The sequence below is a fragment of the Adiantum capillus-veneris genome, chromosome 25 (genome assembly GCF_014529385.1).
Source record: "Adiantum capillus-veneris isolate H3 chromosome 25, ASM1452938v2, whole genome shotgun sequence".
Classification (NCBI taxonomy): domain Eukaryota; kingdom Viridiplantae; phylum Streptophyta; class Polypodiopsida; order Polypodiales; family Pteridaceae; genus Adiantum; species Adiantum capillus-veneris.
Window position 1 is genome coordinate 61,315,355 of NC_140955.1, and position 15,773 is coordinate 61,331,127.

Sequence of the window (15,773 nt, forward strand, 5' to 3'; positions counted from 1 at the left end):
GTTCACCCTCTTCCCCAGGCCACCCCTTGTAGATATTGACAAAAAAATCCATGTGTTTGGCAAGTGTGATGTATGCGAGGAGTATCTAGAGGTGGTGTATGTTGTGGGCAGCTTCATGTTAGAGTGCATGCATCAATACCACCCTCTCTGCTTTAGTGCACTTTTTCATAGTAGTGGAACATGTGTGAAAGAGGGGTGTGGCATGGTAATTCCTGCAGTGGAAAAAGAATATATGAATGGGCATAATATTAAACGAGGTAAGTTGGCACTATTTTCAATACGTTGAGGCTTTCTACTTTTGGATTACGATGTTGCTTGAGTGAGTCCTTTGTGATTGTGCAGATGAGGAAGATGTGATGCCTGCAAGCCAAGATGTGCAAGGAACAAACACGATGGGTGTGAAGAATGGTGGGCCTGGACCAGCAAAGGTTTTTGTTAAGGATGTGGCCAGTATGGAACGCATTCAAGAAATCCTCATGGACTTGGAATTTGGTTGGAGGAAGGAGAAAGTGGAGGGGCAAGATGTGTACACAATGGGTGACATCCAAGGGGTGGATATTGCTATGGAGAAGAGGGAGGTTTCTGAAGGCCAAGATAGTGTTGGAATGAATACTATTGAGGCCTCTGCAAACAGACATCAACAAGCCATAAGAAAAGAAAACCAGGTTTCATGAACCCTCTCCAATTGACAAGGTGTTGCTAACTGCAGTTGAGGCTGTGGTAGGGCAGGGTGTTGTTGAAGAGAATGGAGAGGGAGAGGTTGATGGTGTTAAGAAAGAGGACATTAGTGAGGATGTTGCTAAAGGTGGGACTGCTGAGAAAGATGCAAACAAGGGAAAAGTTTAGGATAAGGTGATTGATTCAATTGATGTGGACGCGGACGCTACTGATCTGGAGAAGGTGGTCAGCACGATGCTCACATCTCCAAGTGATTTCACCTTGTCGGACTTGTTGTCTACAGTATGAAGAAAGCACATCCGTGGATGCACCAACAAGTACTGTGCTTGCAAGCTTTAGCTTATGCCTACCCTTGTATTTGACTGTCTATGTCTTGATGTAATGTGCTGAGATTATATTTTGGTCTCCATCTATTACCATATGTATTAAGTACAGGTGACATTTTCCTTCTTATATTGTGCTCTCTTGTGGTATAATTTGACCCTTTGACCTTTTTGAATTGACTCTGTAAGTAAGTTGTTGTAGGATCTTCATTGTGTGTTAAATGACTCAAAATATTATTGGCAATGTAGAAATTGATCCGTGGTGGCTAAAGAAAAAATTAACTAACATAGAGCTACCAAAGATGTTATGGCTATAGGCAGGCGGCTGATTGTATTTGATGTTAATGGTGTGCTCTTAAACAACTAAACTCAACCACCACTAGAGATGCAATTTTTGCACCTCCCAAAGGAGGTGAGACCATTTGTATATCGTCTAGGTCAAAATTTATGGTGTGCGGTCAGCAGGCCGGATGATGTAGAGGATGTTCTTGTAAAGTTGTCAAGGAAAGAAGATATTATGATATGGTCCTGTTGTAGAAGATAAAAACTAATGAAATTTTTGGGAACATGCATGTTGTACTGTCGTAGTAAACAAGTAGTCAAAGGTAAACATTTGACCCTCTTCTTGCCTCACACTGATTACTAGTGTGTACTATCATTATTCTGCTTAACTCTCTTGTACTCTTGTACTCTTACAAGTGTGTTCAGCCAAGAATATTGTGAGATGTGGCTACCCAACATCCTTGATGTCCCGAGTGTGCCATGGGATGTTGGTGATAAGCCTAATTTCCTGAAGCTGCTGAGATCAGTGTGGGAAAAACACCCGTCGTATAATGCCAGTACTACCATACTTGTAGATGACTATAGATATAAGTCTCTTAGAAATGACTATGAGAACTGTCTAGCCATTCGGTTGTATGAGCCTTCTTAACTTGATCCGTACTACCCCTTGTACCTCACGAACTTGGTCAAGCCCTGGTTGGAGGGCTGGATTTATGCTCCCTACCCAATAGCATATAGCCGTCAACACCCCCTCTTTGATGTAGAAGACAATGTTAGTCCTCTCGCTCTTAATTATTTCATTCAGCAAGAGGGATACGCTTATTGCTTTGACCCCCTGTCAACCCATGATTTGTAGAACAAAGAAATAATTTTTTTTGGGTGAAATTTGCTATGTATTCCTCTTTATGTGAAAATGAAAATCCACTAATGTCCATTTAGTCATTTTTCTTGTAGTATGCTTCTGTGGTCATTTTGTCTTGATCTTTGACGAACTTTATAGCAGATAGCTTTCTTTTGGAAAAAATTACCATTATAGGCTCGTAGAATTATAATTACCAGTATCAAATTTGAAGCTTTTGGTACTGGGACTGACAACTTTCAGGCTTTGGTACTGGTAAATTGGGTACTATAAAGTACCAACTTTGGTGCTGCTCATCTAACTACGGGGTGATTAGAGAGAAAATCTTATTTTGGAGAGAGCTTATTTTGGCAAAGAACAATATTATGGGCTGGGGAAGTTAGAACACAAGTACAAAATTTGGTGCTTTTGATACTAGCATTGGCAACTACCAAATTTAATACTGTAAAGTACCAAATTGGGTGTTGGCCATCTCACTACAGGGTGATTGTAGAAGATAAATTATTTTGGAAAAAACAATATTTGGGCTGGGAAAGTTAGGTATACGAGTGCAAACTTTGGTGCTTTTGATACTAGCATTGACATCTACCATATTTGTTTCTATAAAGTACCAAATTTGGTGTTGGTCATCTCACTACATGGTGATTGTAGAAGAAAGCTTATTTGGGAAAAAAGATATTATGGGTTAAGGAAGTTAGGTATACCAATACAAAATTTGGTCCTTTTGATATTGGCATTGGAGACTACCAAATTTGGTAGTGTAAAGTGCCATTTTGGTGTTGAACATCTCACTATACAGACTGATTGTAGAAGAAAGCTTATTTTGGAAAAACATATTATGTGCTGGGGAAGTTATAATAACAGTACCAAATTTGAAGCTTTTGAGGCTTGAGGTATTGGTATTGGTAGGTACCAAATTTGGTACTGGTCTTCTCATTATACAGTGATTCTATGTCATGGAAGGTCAATTATACAAACTTTATAGCAAAGTTAGCCTTGTTATGAAAAAAAAAAAAAACATTGTGAGCTCGAGAAGTTACAATTACAAGTACGAGTAAGTTCCAAATTTGGTAGTGGTCTTCTCATTGTAAGACGATTGTAACTCATTGTTTTTCAAGTTCTTGTAAATTATGTTATATTACTAACATCAACAATGTAGCATGTGATGTGCATACATAGTGGAGGTAGGGAGGGAAATGACAAATTACTCAAGCTTGAATGGTAGACCTAGTATAAATTACTCAATCTCCCAAATGGTAGAGGTGGGAATGGGTCAAATTCCCTCATCCTCTTCTCCAACGTCATCATACAGAATACTATTGTATACATTTTCATATACCTCACTGGTTAACATAAACATGGTTTGGAGTCCAGACATAGGCTCCATTGGAATTTGTATGTCTCTTACAAGGTGTGAATAGATCTGACTGGTGGTGTATGATCAAGAAGGTTGCATGTATCACATTTCCCATCCACTTGGACATAGTACAAGCGTTCAACCACAAGTCCACCTCTAACAATCTTTTTGTGCCACTTATCCCTTTGTGATTTGTGTGCCTGGTACATGGCTTTGGTGCATTTCAAAAGATAAATTTCATCACTGCCTTCAGCTGCCTTCACTACAAAGTTGTCCCCAACGGACAACATTTCACACATTGTTTGTGGGTTGCCCTTGTACATTGGCAAGTTGTTTTCCAATCTCATTGCTACAGATGTCATGTTGCTATCATCCTCCCTGGCTCCCTCCTCTTCCTCACTATCCTCATTGTCCACTATTGAACCAGTACAATGGATATGTATTTCCATTCTCCAATGTATTTCTTGCTCTTGCATTTCCCCCATTTCCCACTTAAACATGCATCACAAAAGCATGAGAGTGTACAAAGACGTAGAGCACATGGGTTCTCAGGGGAATAACCATCTAATCAAAATGGTTGTATGCAAGCCTTGGATTTTTTGGCATCCCCACTGGATATCCCATTGCACTTTATCCTTTGAAACCATCCAAAACTCTTTGTGTGACCCAGCTGTATCTCTTGTGCTTACACTACCGGATCTCTCAAAGCCATTTTAGGTCCAATGTGATGCTTGTGGTGATTGCCTTGGAGCAGTTTTGCTTCAAGAAGGGCATGCCATAGCAGAGAGTCGAAGACTTAACTATGATGAGTGAGTATTGGGAATATAAGAAAAGGAGCTACTAGCTATTCTACATGCCCTAGACTAATGGAAGTACTATCTTTTGGGGACTCAATTCATCCAACGTATGGATCACCAAAGCCTCCAGTATTTTATGATGCAAACCAAGCTCTTCGACAAACAAATGAGGGGGGGGGGGGGGGGGGGGGGGGGGGGGGGGGGGATTTATTTTGCAATTTAATTTTCATAATGCTCACATTGCTGGAAAGCACAATCAAGTGACTGATGCACTATCACCACGGCCAAGAGAAAATGCGGTATCTATAGCAACTCACAATGATCTATCCTTTATGATAGATGAGTATGATACTGGCCCCAATTTCAAGGATGTCATTTCAGCCCTTACCTTAGGAAAGAAAGAGGAACCATTCACCTTGCGAGATGGTTATCTCCTCTATAGAAATAGGCTATGTGTTACTAACTCACTTCATGAGAAAGTAATGTACAAATCCCATGCTTCTTCTTATGCAGGGCATAGCGGGATTCAACCTACTCTTTGGGGAGTAAAGACCTACTTCTATTGGCACACTATGAAAGTAGGCATACAAGAGTATGATACAAAATGTGTAGTGTGCCAAAAGACAAAGTATGATAGAGGAAAGAAACTTGGATTACTTCAGCCATTTCCAATTCCTAATTCACCATGGGAGAGCATATCCATGGATTTTATCTTTGGATTGCACAAGTCTATCCATGGGAATACATAAATATGGACAATGGTCGACAAGTTTAGCAAACAAGCACATTTTACACCTATCAAAAAGACTATTAAAGCACACCAAATGGCAACCCTCTTCATATCTTATATTTTCAAATACCATGGCTTGCCAACATCTATCGTATTGGATAGAGATCCTAGAATGACCAGTAATTTTTGGAAGGGTCTCTTTGAGAACCTAGGCACAAGGTTAAATTTCTCTTCGGCCTATCACCCAAAAATGGATGTGCAAAGTGAGATAGCTAACCTTACGATCCTAGGTCTACTAAAAAAATATGTCACAAAATTAGATCAACGCTCACAATGAGAAAAGTACTTACCCCTTATAGAGTATGCATACAATAACACTGTACACACTTCTACAAGGAAGGTACCTTTCGAGGTCATAGAGGGGAGATCTAAAAGTCTCTTTCTACTTAAGGTACACGGGAAGATCTTTGCTGCTGATGTGTATAGCCAAGATCTACAAAAATCTTTTCAAAAAATTAAAGAGGCTATATCCATCTCAAAGCAAACGCAAAAGGCTGTTGCTAATAAGCATAGAAGAGCCTTAGCTTTTAAGAAATATGATTGGGTCTTGCTAAAATTTCCCAAGGCTCGTCTAAGGAAAACTACGAGAAAGAATCCTACGGGCCACCAAAAGTGTTATGCTAAATTAGCAAAAAGATATATGGTTCTTTTCAAATTCATAAGCCAAACAATGAGATGGATTATCAATTAAAGTTTCCCAATCATTGGCTCATACACAATGCTTTTCATGTGAGCCTACTCAACCCTTACAAAGGAGAGCCACTAATAGAACCAATAAATGAAGACCCTTCAGAGATTGATGATCAAGAAGAGGTCCTTCAACCTGAATCCATCCTTTGACATGAAGACAAGGTGCTAAGACATGGTAAGATTATCTGATGGTATCTAATTAAATTCAAAAGTTATCCTTTTGAAGATGCGAGATGGATGCAAGGAACACAACTTAAGTATACGTCAATGCTTACTATGCTACATTAGAGTAAGAAAATGTAAATGCATTTAAAATGAAATATGTTTTTGTCTTATAAGACTCTCTCTTTTTCTTTAATTGTGCAAAAATTTAAGAAGTATGCATGCTTAGGATCATGTTTGTGGCGATGATGTCTCCCAAACACCAAGTAGAACTTGTCACTCTAGTTTGGGAAGTATGATATGGACTAAAGAGCAGACATGCTTGCGGTCGCTGAGTCTCTCAAGCACCAAATGGATTAGTCATCCATTCTACAATGATGTCGTAGGGTAGAAAAGGATCCTTTATCCACTAGGAAACCATGAATTAATGGCTAGGCTTTACCTCCTCTACTTCATAATCGAGGATGACTATGATTTCAAGAGAGAGGTGATGTCATAACATCTAATATCCACCTATCCCAAATGATTTTCTCATATTGAACTGATCATTTAATATGAGGAGATAAATGGGAACAAGAGTTAGGATATAGATTTATGCTCCTGGACCTATCTCAGTAGGGGAGGCCAAAGATATTTGCCTCTCAATAGGGGTCCAAAAGGAGATGTTCTACCATAGAGAAATGTTCCATAATGAAGCTTAAAATACCTTAGGGTTAGCTTCATTAAAGACCCCCAAAGTGAAGTGTTAAAATTCCTTATACCTTAGTCAAGCTAGGGTGAGCTTGAGGTACTTACTGACTAGGGTGCTTGAGGTGCTTTACTGACTAAGGTGCTTGAGGTGCTTCAAGTAAAAACAAAGCCTATGAAGGGGAGATCCCTAATTGTAGGGAAAGGAGAGAGAGCACACACACACACACACACACACACACACACACACACACACACACACACACACACACACTCAAGAGCCCCCCTTCCACAAGAGGCATAAAAGACACATGTCAGGCCCCTAGCTATGGTACCCTCCTAGTGTGCCTGAAACCTATTGGATGGCCTATAGGGAGGAGGGGTGCTATCATTTAATGAGTGACAAAAAGCAAGCAAGGGGAAAAAAGTGAGTGACAATCAGTGATTTAGTTTTCCAATACCTTGATCACAAAACCCTTCAATCGATTATAGCACAAAAAGATACATAATTGAGTACTACTAGATGGTCACCCTAAGGTCATAGGTTTTCCTCTATTCCAATTGGAGATCCTATGGCCCTAGGGCCATAGGGTTACCATGGTGCATATGTAGGTGTCCTAGAATGGCGGAAAGGATGGGGCAAGTAATAGAGCTTTGAAAAAGCAAAAAACAATTCAAGAAAGTAGTTATTTTTTTGAGGTTTTGAAAGCTTTAAGGTTGTCTATTTTCTTGTCATAGAAAAGGTGAACTCTTTTAGAGAACACCCATTAGTAATGACCTAAAGAAAAAATCATGTGGACTTGTCGTAGTGGTTTGTAACTACACAAAACCCATCTTTGACTTGAGTCACCTTGAGTGTGTAGCCGACCTTTGTGCTATATAATCAACTTATTCATTTGTGAGAGATTGCCAAAGGAAAACAAACTCTTCTTTGATTTGTCGTATTTTTACGAATGAACTTTTACGTATTTTTACGGAGGAGAGGAATTTGGTTGGAATGCTTTGGTGTATGCCAAATGTGTGATCAATCATGGAGGAGGATACGAGGCATGAACTGTCACAAATGTGCATAAATAACTTAAACATGTCCATGATGTTGTGCCTAGAATGTCCCCTCAACCATTAAATTTAATTTTCTTCACTTCTCCTTCATTCACATTTTTCTCTCTCAGGTTTTGAGTTCAATACTTGTAGGGTACATATTTGAGGTCTCTTGGGATTGTTCCAAAAACATTGAGACCTCTCTTCTCATGAATGTGTGTGTGAATAATAAGAGACTGAAATAACTTTTCTAACACCCAACTTTGGTAGTTTGGTTTCAAATTTCTTATGGAATATCGGTTTCCTATGGAGTATCAGTTGGTCTTAAAATCCTCCTTTCATTTTTATTATTTATATTATTACGCTTCTTTTTCCTCTCTCTCTTTCTCTCTCTCTCTCTCTCTCTCTCATACATCATAGTAGCAGCTTGTGATGGCTTACTCACAAAATTAGTGAGACAGTCTGTCAACAAGTAAGGGAAACTACATGCAGCGTGCAATCCGTTCAATGTGTCTTCACTACAAACAATCTGAACAACTGTGCTATCTCTCACACATGTAGTCCAAAATCATGCTAGTTTATATGTGTGCCAAATGTGGTTCTCGAACAAAAGCTAAGTTTGACCATTATTCGAGGAGCTATCCAATCGTGATACGTGGTCTCTTAGTCTACACTGATTGCGGGGTACACCCAGCATGCCCAAGCCAAGATGCTTTGAACATTGGCTCTTGTTGCAATAATCTAAAGCATCATGAAAACCTCCACTAGCTAGACGTTGTTGCATGGGGAAGATGCAATTCAAGCCGTGGGGCAAAGGGTCCAACCCAGCGATTGGAAAAGGCCATTAGTTGGCATTTTCAACACTAGAGTGGCGTGTCATCTCTCTCTCTCTCTCTCTCTCTCTCTCTCTCTCTCTCTTTTGATTATATCTTTAGGTATTATATTATATACTAGGGAAAATTACCAAAATACCCCTCTTCATTGTGGAAATTCACAAAATACCCGTTAAATTTCAAAAATTAGCAAAATACCCTTGTATCTGTTTTGGTTGGATTGTTCAAGATTTTTTGATCTTTTTTCTTTTTTGACAATTGAGATCCATTTTTTAGTGCTTAGCATGTAGCTTGTCACAAATTATCTCACAAAAAAGGGCAATTATGTCTGAAAATAATGAAGCAATCCATCCAAAGCCTACATAACCAACTCAAATTCTAGTTTTAGCATCTTGTATTGATAGGGAATTAGCCTTCTTATGAAAAGCTACAATTTTTTTAATCTTTGAAGAAATTTAATCTCACAGCCGAGGGTGTTTTGGGAATTTTGAAAAATTTAAAGGGCATTTTGGGAATTTATGACCCAATTGTGGGGGTATCTTGGGAATTTTGAAATTTCAGGGGTATTTTGGGAATTCATGACCCAATTGCGGAGGTATCTTGGGAATTTTGAAATTTCAGGGGTATTTTGGGAATTTCCACAAACTAGAGGAGTATTTCAATAATTTTTCCTATAAACTATGTACTAAATGACTGGTGAGCCACCTTTTTTGTTAGGGGCTTACCGATTTTTTTGCTAGGAACTCACCATCAGCCGTGTGGCACTCTTGAAATAGGCAATGGAGTCCTGAAGGACGCTCTCTCGCGCACACACACACACACACACACACACACACACACACACACACACACACACACACACACACACACACACACACACAGAGAGAGAGAGAGAGAGAGAGAGAGAGAGAGAGAGAGAGAGAGAGAGAGAGAGAGAGAGAGAGAGAGAGAGAGAGAGAGAGAGAGAGAGAGAGATGAGTCAAGCGTTGACCCGCTGGTGCAGGACATGGGTGTTGCAGCCGCTCCTGTTCAATGTGTTGATGGGCTTTCCAATTTTGCAAACCAAAGAATGCTATTTGAGAAATCCTGGAGATCTTTTGAGTGAGCAGCACTCATCGCTGAGTGAACTCAAGAAGAGTATGTGGGCATTGGTTACATATGAAGTGGTAGAGGGGATGGCGCAATGCACTAAGGGGGAGGTGGAGGTCGCGAGGAGGAGAAGGAGGATGGGATGTGCTGCATGCAAAGATGGGGCACGTAAAGTGTTCGGGAAGCTTTATCGTACGTCATGGCTATTTACTGAGCAATGGTATAGGTGCCAAGCCACAGCCTCATAGCGCATTTTTTGGGGACCCGCATCTCCGTGACCCTTGCCCCAGGTGCAGTGCCTCTTGAAAACTGCAGCGTCCTTCCCTTTCATGCACCATTTCTTGTTACTGCAAGCCTCGAATGGGCTTGCTCTTCAACATGTCTTCACCAGCCTTTTCAAAGTTGCGTTTGGAAACGCTATCCTCCAAAGCATGGTGAGGATAAATGTCTTCACCATGCCTTGGAGGATAGCATTTCCAAATGCAAATTTGGAAGGGATGGTGAAGACATTCCACCTTTATCATCACCAAGCCTTGAAGGATAGAGTTTTCAAATGCAGCTTTGGAATGGCCGGTGAAGACCACGTCTCATCATGCCTTGGAGTATAGCATCTCCAAACTCAACTTTGGAAGGGCCGGTGAAGACCACGCCTAGAAGGAACAAGCATACATGCAGTGCTTTGTGCATCCCAAAGTCGAAGATTGCAAAGTTGTAAAGGGGAAGGCTAGCCAATTTCCAACAATGCCTTGCATGGTGTATGTTTAACCTCTAGGGGGAAGAGCTTTGTCCGGTAATGAGGTTAAGTGTCTATGACTTCTACTTGACGTACACAAGACCATGAGAAGTAGGAACTTTGTCTGTTATGACTTCTATTTGACGTACTGACAAGGTTGATTGGATATGACTTTTATTTGACTGTCCACAAGGCCATGAGAAGAAGATGATTCTCATGCACAACCTAGGGTTGGAATTAACTCAAAAAAATTGATTTGTACTCTATGATTGTGATGGAAAAATTGTACTAAGTTAGAAAAGATGATTTGTACTTTGTGATTGTGATCGAAAAATTGCAACTTTTTAGGGAGGGCATGATACTTTGAATATTCTAAATGCCTATGGAAACACAATTTCCAAATTGGGGCTAACCATTACACTAAAAAGTTGTAATAAGCAACAAAGATTGAGTAGCATATAATCTACACACTTGGTCGTGCTGCATCTTTACAAATACACAGCTGCAGTCAGTGCAACTTTAGGCCTGAAATGGAAATCTACAAGTTGAAGTTGGTGCAAATTTAGGCTTGAAATGGTGACCTACAAGTCAACTTGCCATTGGGTTGTGCTTGGCGTTCTACTCAATGGATCATGATCAATTTGGTATTATCCGGATTTGAGAGTGTCAAGGGTAGGCCTAGGGCCATGGGATAGCCCCATGATAACGCTTTCACTCGAACTAAACTGCGATGCAAACCATCAAGGAATTTTGTATTGCAATTAACCGAGCCTTTTCCTAGAAGCTCCTCATATGAAGATGTATTCATTTGTAGATATTTCCCATATAGTTTTTGTCTTAACGTTGAAAGCGATTGAATTTGTTGCCATCTTGAATATGCGAAGAGGGAAGCTTGCAGTTAGGTTTGAAATTTTGAGACTGATCTTGCCATGGTAGAGGTCACAACTCATATCCAAGAGGGAGAGAGCACAAAGGCAACCATGCTCTGGTGTGAGAGCCTCTTGTAACATGTATGGCCTTCCTCCCCAAGAGGGGCCTAGATGCTCACCTCTACCTTTCATTATGACTCCCCTTCCTATGCTTGTGGGAGCGCCCCTACCTTCCATGAGACCTACCACGTCTTGTTGCATACACTTTCCACCAATCATCTGTTGCCTTGCTCTATTTACGAGTCACACTAGGTAGTGGACAAGCATCCTTGGCATTGAGATAAACTCTGTTGTCATGGCCAGCCCAACCTTGTTCATGAACGATTGGGCACGTCTTTCATCATCAATTGGCTATTCAGCCCGCAACACCATAGATCGCTCATGGCCTTTCATGTTGAAATTTTAAGGGCATCCTCTTAGAGTGACAACCCACATACAATGCGGCCCACTTTAATCCACGTCACACGTGATGGCCCGTCAACTGGCTATTTAGCCTCATAGTCTTTTCTTGTTGCCATTTTTAAGGACATCCTCTTAGAGTGACCGTCTTGTAGGCAATGTGGCCCACTTTTATCGACGTCACACATGAAGGCCCCACACGTGTGACAAGGGCCTTCATGGTTGAACACTCTAGGTAGAGGAGGGCTTTCAGTGATGAGTGTGTGCAATCCAACACCTTTTTTTTCTGGGGGGGGGGGTTCTCACGATTCTTTTAAGTTTGGGTGCCATCCAGGACCCTGTGCGACTCAAGCTTACACACATCAAGCATGTCTTTGAAGTAAAATTGTCATTTTTCAGCAATGTCTTTGTTGATCATTTATTGAATTTTTCTTTACATGGTTTTTCGACAATGTTTGTGAACCCACCCTTAAGACTAATAGTTTTCACAATTTGCTTATGAATATATCATAATCTTCCTTGTAGTAAACACTCTAGATATACGAGTGAATTGCAAAACCTCACTTCCAACTTACCTCTTGGTTCCACTAAGGGAACCAACTTAATCACTTCCAAATTTGATCTTCTACTTGACAGATATTCCATGGGACATGTGTACATGTGAATATAGTTGGAACCTTGGAAGGTTGTGAACCCCCCCTTTGTTAAGATCTACTAAAAAAATATTCTATTTGATCGTGAAAACCGTATTGTGATAAAAGTTCTACCATTCATACATAATCTACCAAGATGAGCTTTCCTCCTGGGAGGCACCACATATCTAGCTAGGTGTGGTAAGGGAACAATGACATGTATCCCTAAGGGGGAAAAGTTGACATCTAGGTGAAAAAACATCCTACATGTAATAATGTTTAAAACATGTTTTTTTGGCAGGTGGTATAGCAAAAATGTTCATAACTTCTTCTCGATAGCGGCAGGGTGTTTCACATATGAGAAATGTTTTATTGTCAAGTATCATGCTACATAATACTTTGGATTGGGAAACAACCAAGTACCTAGATATTTCTTTAGAAAGTGTGATAGACACACACGCACTCATGCGCGCATGCACACAATATCAATTTATTAATTAACAATAGTAGTATTGGAAAACATACTCACTGATTGTCGCTTGCTTTTTTCCCCTTGCTCGCTTTTCATCGCTCGTTAAATGATAGCACCCGAGGAGGACCAATGCTAATTTAGTTTCAATTAAATAATTAAATAAGCTCTCTCTCTCTCTCTCTCTCTCTCTCTCTCTCTCTCTCTCTCAGCCCACAAGCCACACACACATCTTCTCATTGTGTGTTGTGCACACAATCCAGCTTCTTCTCCAAGCTTGGAAAGTAGAGAGCCTACATCAACACCTCTTGGCTACGGAATGCAAATCCAACCAAGAGTCAAGATTCAAAGCAATGCTTATCATCTTCTTCATATCCATTACTATTCTCTATTATGCTCCAAGAGTAATTATATGTGAGGAGACTACTTCTTTCTCGTATATTACATCTTCTTCCTCTTCACTTTCCTCACTCCCTGCCAGCTCTCTTCACCTTTGAAGGTGTTTGAGGTCTTGGGATTGAGGCTGGGGATAAGTTTTTGTTATTGCAAGTGAGTTTAATTGTTGTTCTAGGCATAACCTTGGTGCATGAAGCTTTCCATATTCATGGCATCAACAAGGTCTCAAGGAACACAGAGAATTTATTGTACCAAGTCTCTCTTTATGGGAGAACATATAATACGAAAGACTTTTGGAGGGGGGACCGGCTCCAAGTAAAGCCGGTCCTCAACTGTTGTCAATTTCTCTAGTTCTCTCTCTTTTACAAGTATTTTTCATGTCAAGCTAACCAGGTGTCATGTGATTATGCAATCTCTAATCAAGTACTTCCTCTCTATCTTCATTGGGAATTTTCTTAATTAAATGCTCACTACTATCATTTAAATTTTGCTACAATCAATGTTATTAGTAGCCAAATTCCATTACACCACTTCTAGTCATTGTTGATGGCCAAACATAGAAGAAGCTTTTACCAACTTCTTGTATCACTAATTTTTAGATATGGAATGATATTTTGTAATGCTTTAAGCAACCAATATTTTTTGTGGGAACAAGCCTCTAACAAGGAATTGTATATAAGAGAATTTTTGTAACCCTAAGCCAACTTTTGAGTTAATATAGTCTCACGTTTAGTGTACCTTTGTGTGTGTGTGTGTGTGTGTGAGAGAGAGAGAGAGAGAGAGAGAGAGAGAGAGATTTCTTCTCTTGCCTATGCGCTCTACAAAGCCTCCACTGCAAAAGAGACACCACTAATGTGTTATCAATAGTTAGGGCTTCAATCCAACTCGAAGCTTGCACAATTCCGGTGTCGTCGTGAAGCGCGCTCCTACAAGCTTTCGGATGATTTTTCTTGCAAACCGTGTGTCCGTTTGGTGATTTATTTATACCTGTGGGTTCACGGCAAGTAGAGCTACATATTACGATCATACAAAGTGAAAAGTGGTGACCTACATTGGCTGCCCGTCTTTATATGCGATTGTCGCACGGTGTGGTTCTAGGTAGGATATCAAGTCAGAGTCCATAGGGTAATGACCTCTTGATGAGGAGAGTGTTTCCTATGAGTTTCGTGACTTTTCAAATGCGTTCGGTCTAGTTTCGGATAGCATGAGCATTGTAGGTTGAGTTGTATTCACTAGTGCATAGAACGTCTAGATTTGGTTTCCTTGAGTAGAGATTGTCTTAGAAGGTCAAGTAGGTGATTGACATCCATCTCCTTGTTTCCATGCACCTACAGATTAAGCTTCATCCTTCGTTGACATAGAGTTGCTGGTTTTGTTCTCTCTATGCTAGTGTGCGCTCGTGGCGTATTCGTCAACATTGGTGCCACTGTTGGGGACGAGAGCCCTAGGGAGGTGACCTTAGACCAATCCTACGAGGTAAAAGTCTCTTTGGTTCGCCAAAATTTTATTACTTTAATTTAGGTAGAATCCAACGATAGGACTTTCGAGATCGTAGAGAGGTGTGAGTGGGCATACGGCTTGCCCAGGTCATTGGTGTTTGACAATTTTGTTGTAGTTAGTGTATTTAGGGAGTGAGTGATTTGTGAGGTGTTAAAAGCGTAAACTAGTCCGTGTTTGGCAGTAAGACATTTTTCTACTCATGAATACAAAAGCCCATAGGATGTGTAGGAGTATGGTAAGTAGAACTTGTGATTGAGATCTAGAGTTGACTATCATAGAATAGACTTGCTTGTTTGCTTGTTTGCATTTGAAATCTTAATAAATGAATTTAGGAAGAGAGCAATAAACAAGCATCAGTGGTTGATTGAACATGGTTGGTTTTTTCTGGCATAAAAGAATACATCTGCAAGAGATCTGTGTGAGAAAATTGCAAATTTTCAACAACAAGCATTATATGCGTATAATGTCTTAGGGCATGCCAAGAGATAGTTTGGAAACAGACTACACCAAAGTGTTGTAGAGGGGTATTTTACCCTGAATGCAAATTGAGACCAAGGTTTTGACCAACCCTTGATACCCAAAAGACAAGAGCGAAAAAAAAATGGAAAACTAGGGAGCTGGTGATTTTGAGCACATTTGTTTGCATAGAAATTGGTAAAAGTGTTGAAAATCAGTGCTAAGAACTTGTGGAAGCCTGTGAGTAAAATCTGGGCAAAACCCATCAGTAGACATCATACGCGTACGATGTCTCAAGGGGTGATCTGGAAGTGAAATTGAACCTTTGACTTTATACTCACATTCTGAATATTGTGTGTGGTACATTCACCAAGTTTCATCTCATTTGGGCAACTAAGTTAAGAATTGAGTGCATATTACTCTTTTTGAGAAGTTCCTGGGTAAAAGGTAGTGAAATGGTACAACTCTGATATCCAAAATCAGCTGTGAGCACATATGCATGTTGCACATATCAAAGGGCAGCTGTGGCAGAAACAAAACTCCATTCATGGCAAAAGGACATCATACGCGTATAATGTCTCTTTGGTCATGATTGAGTCAAATTGTTCATATGAGTGTACCCTTGTGGTCTATATAGATAATGAGCACATAGAACTAATTTCATCAAGTGG

General features: G+C 40.1%; 1 protein-coding gene across 1 annotated transcript; it reads left to right on the plus strand.

Moving 5' to 3' along the window:
* Positions 1 to 202: 202 nt before the first annotated feature.
* LOC147424975 (uncharacterized) lies at positions 203 to 846 on the plus strand. The gene is made up of 3 exons (XM_086500010.1): positions 203 to 257; positions 343 to 665; positions 730 to 846. Exons 1-3 carry the CDS (start codon positions 203 to 205, stop codon positions 844 to 846), a joined length of 495 nt encoding a protein of 164 aa, XP_086356136.1.
* Positions 847 to 15,773: the final 14,927 nt, after the last annotated feature.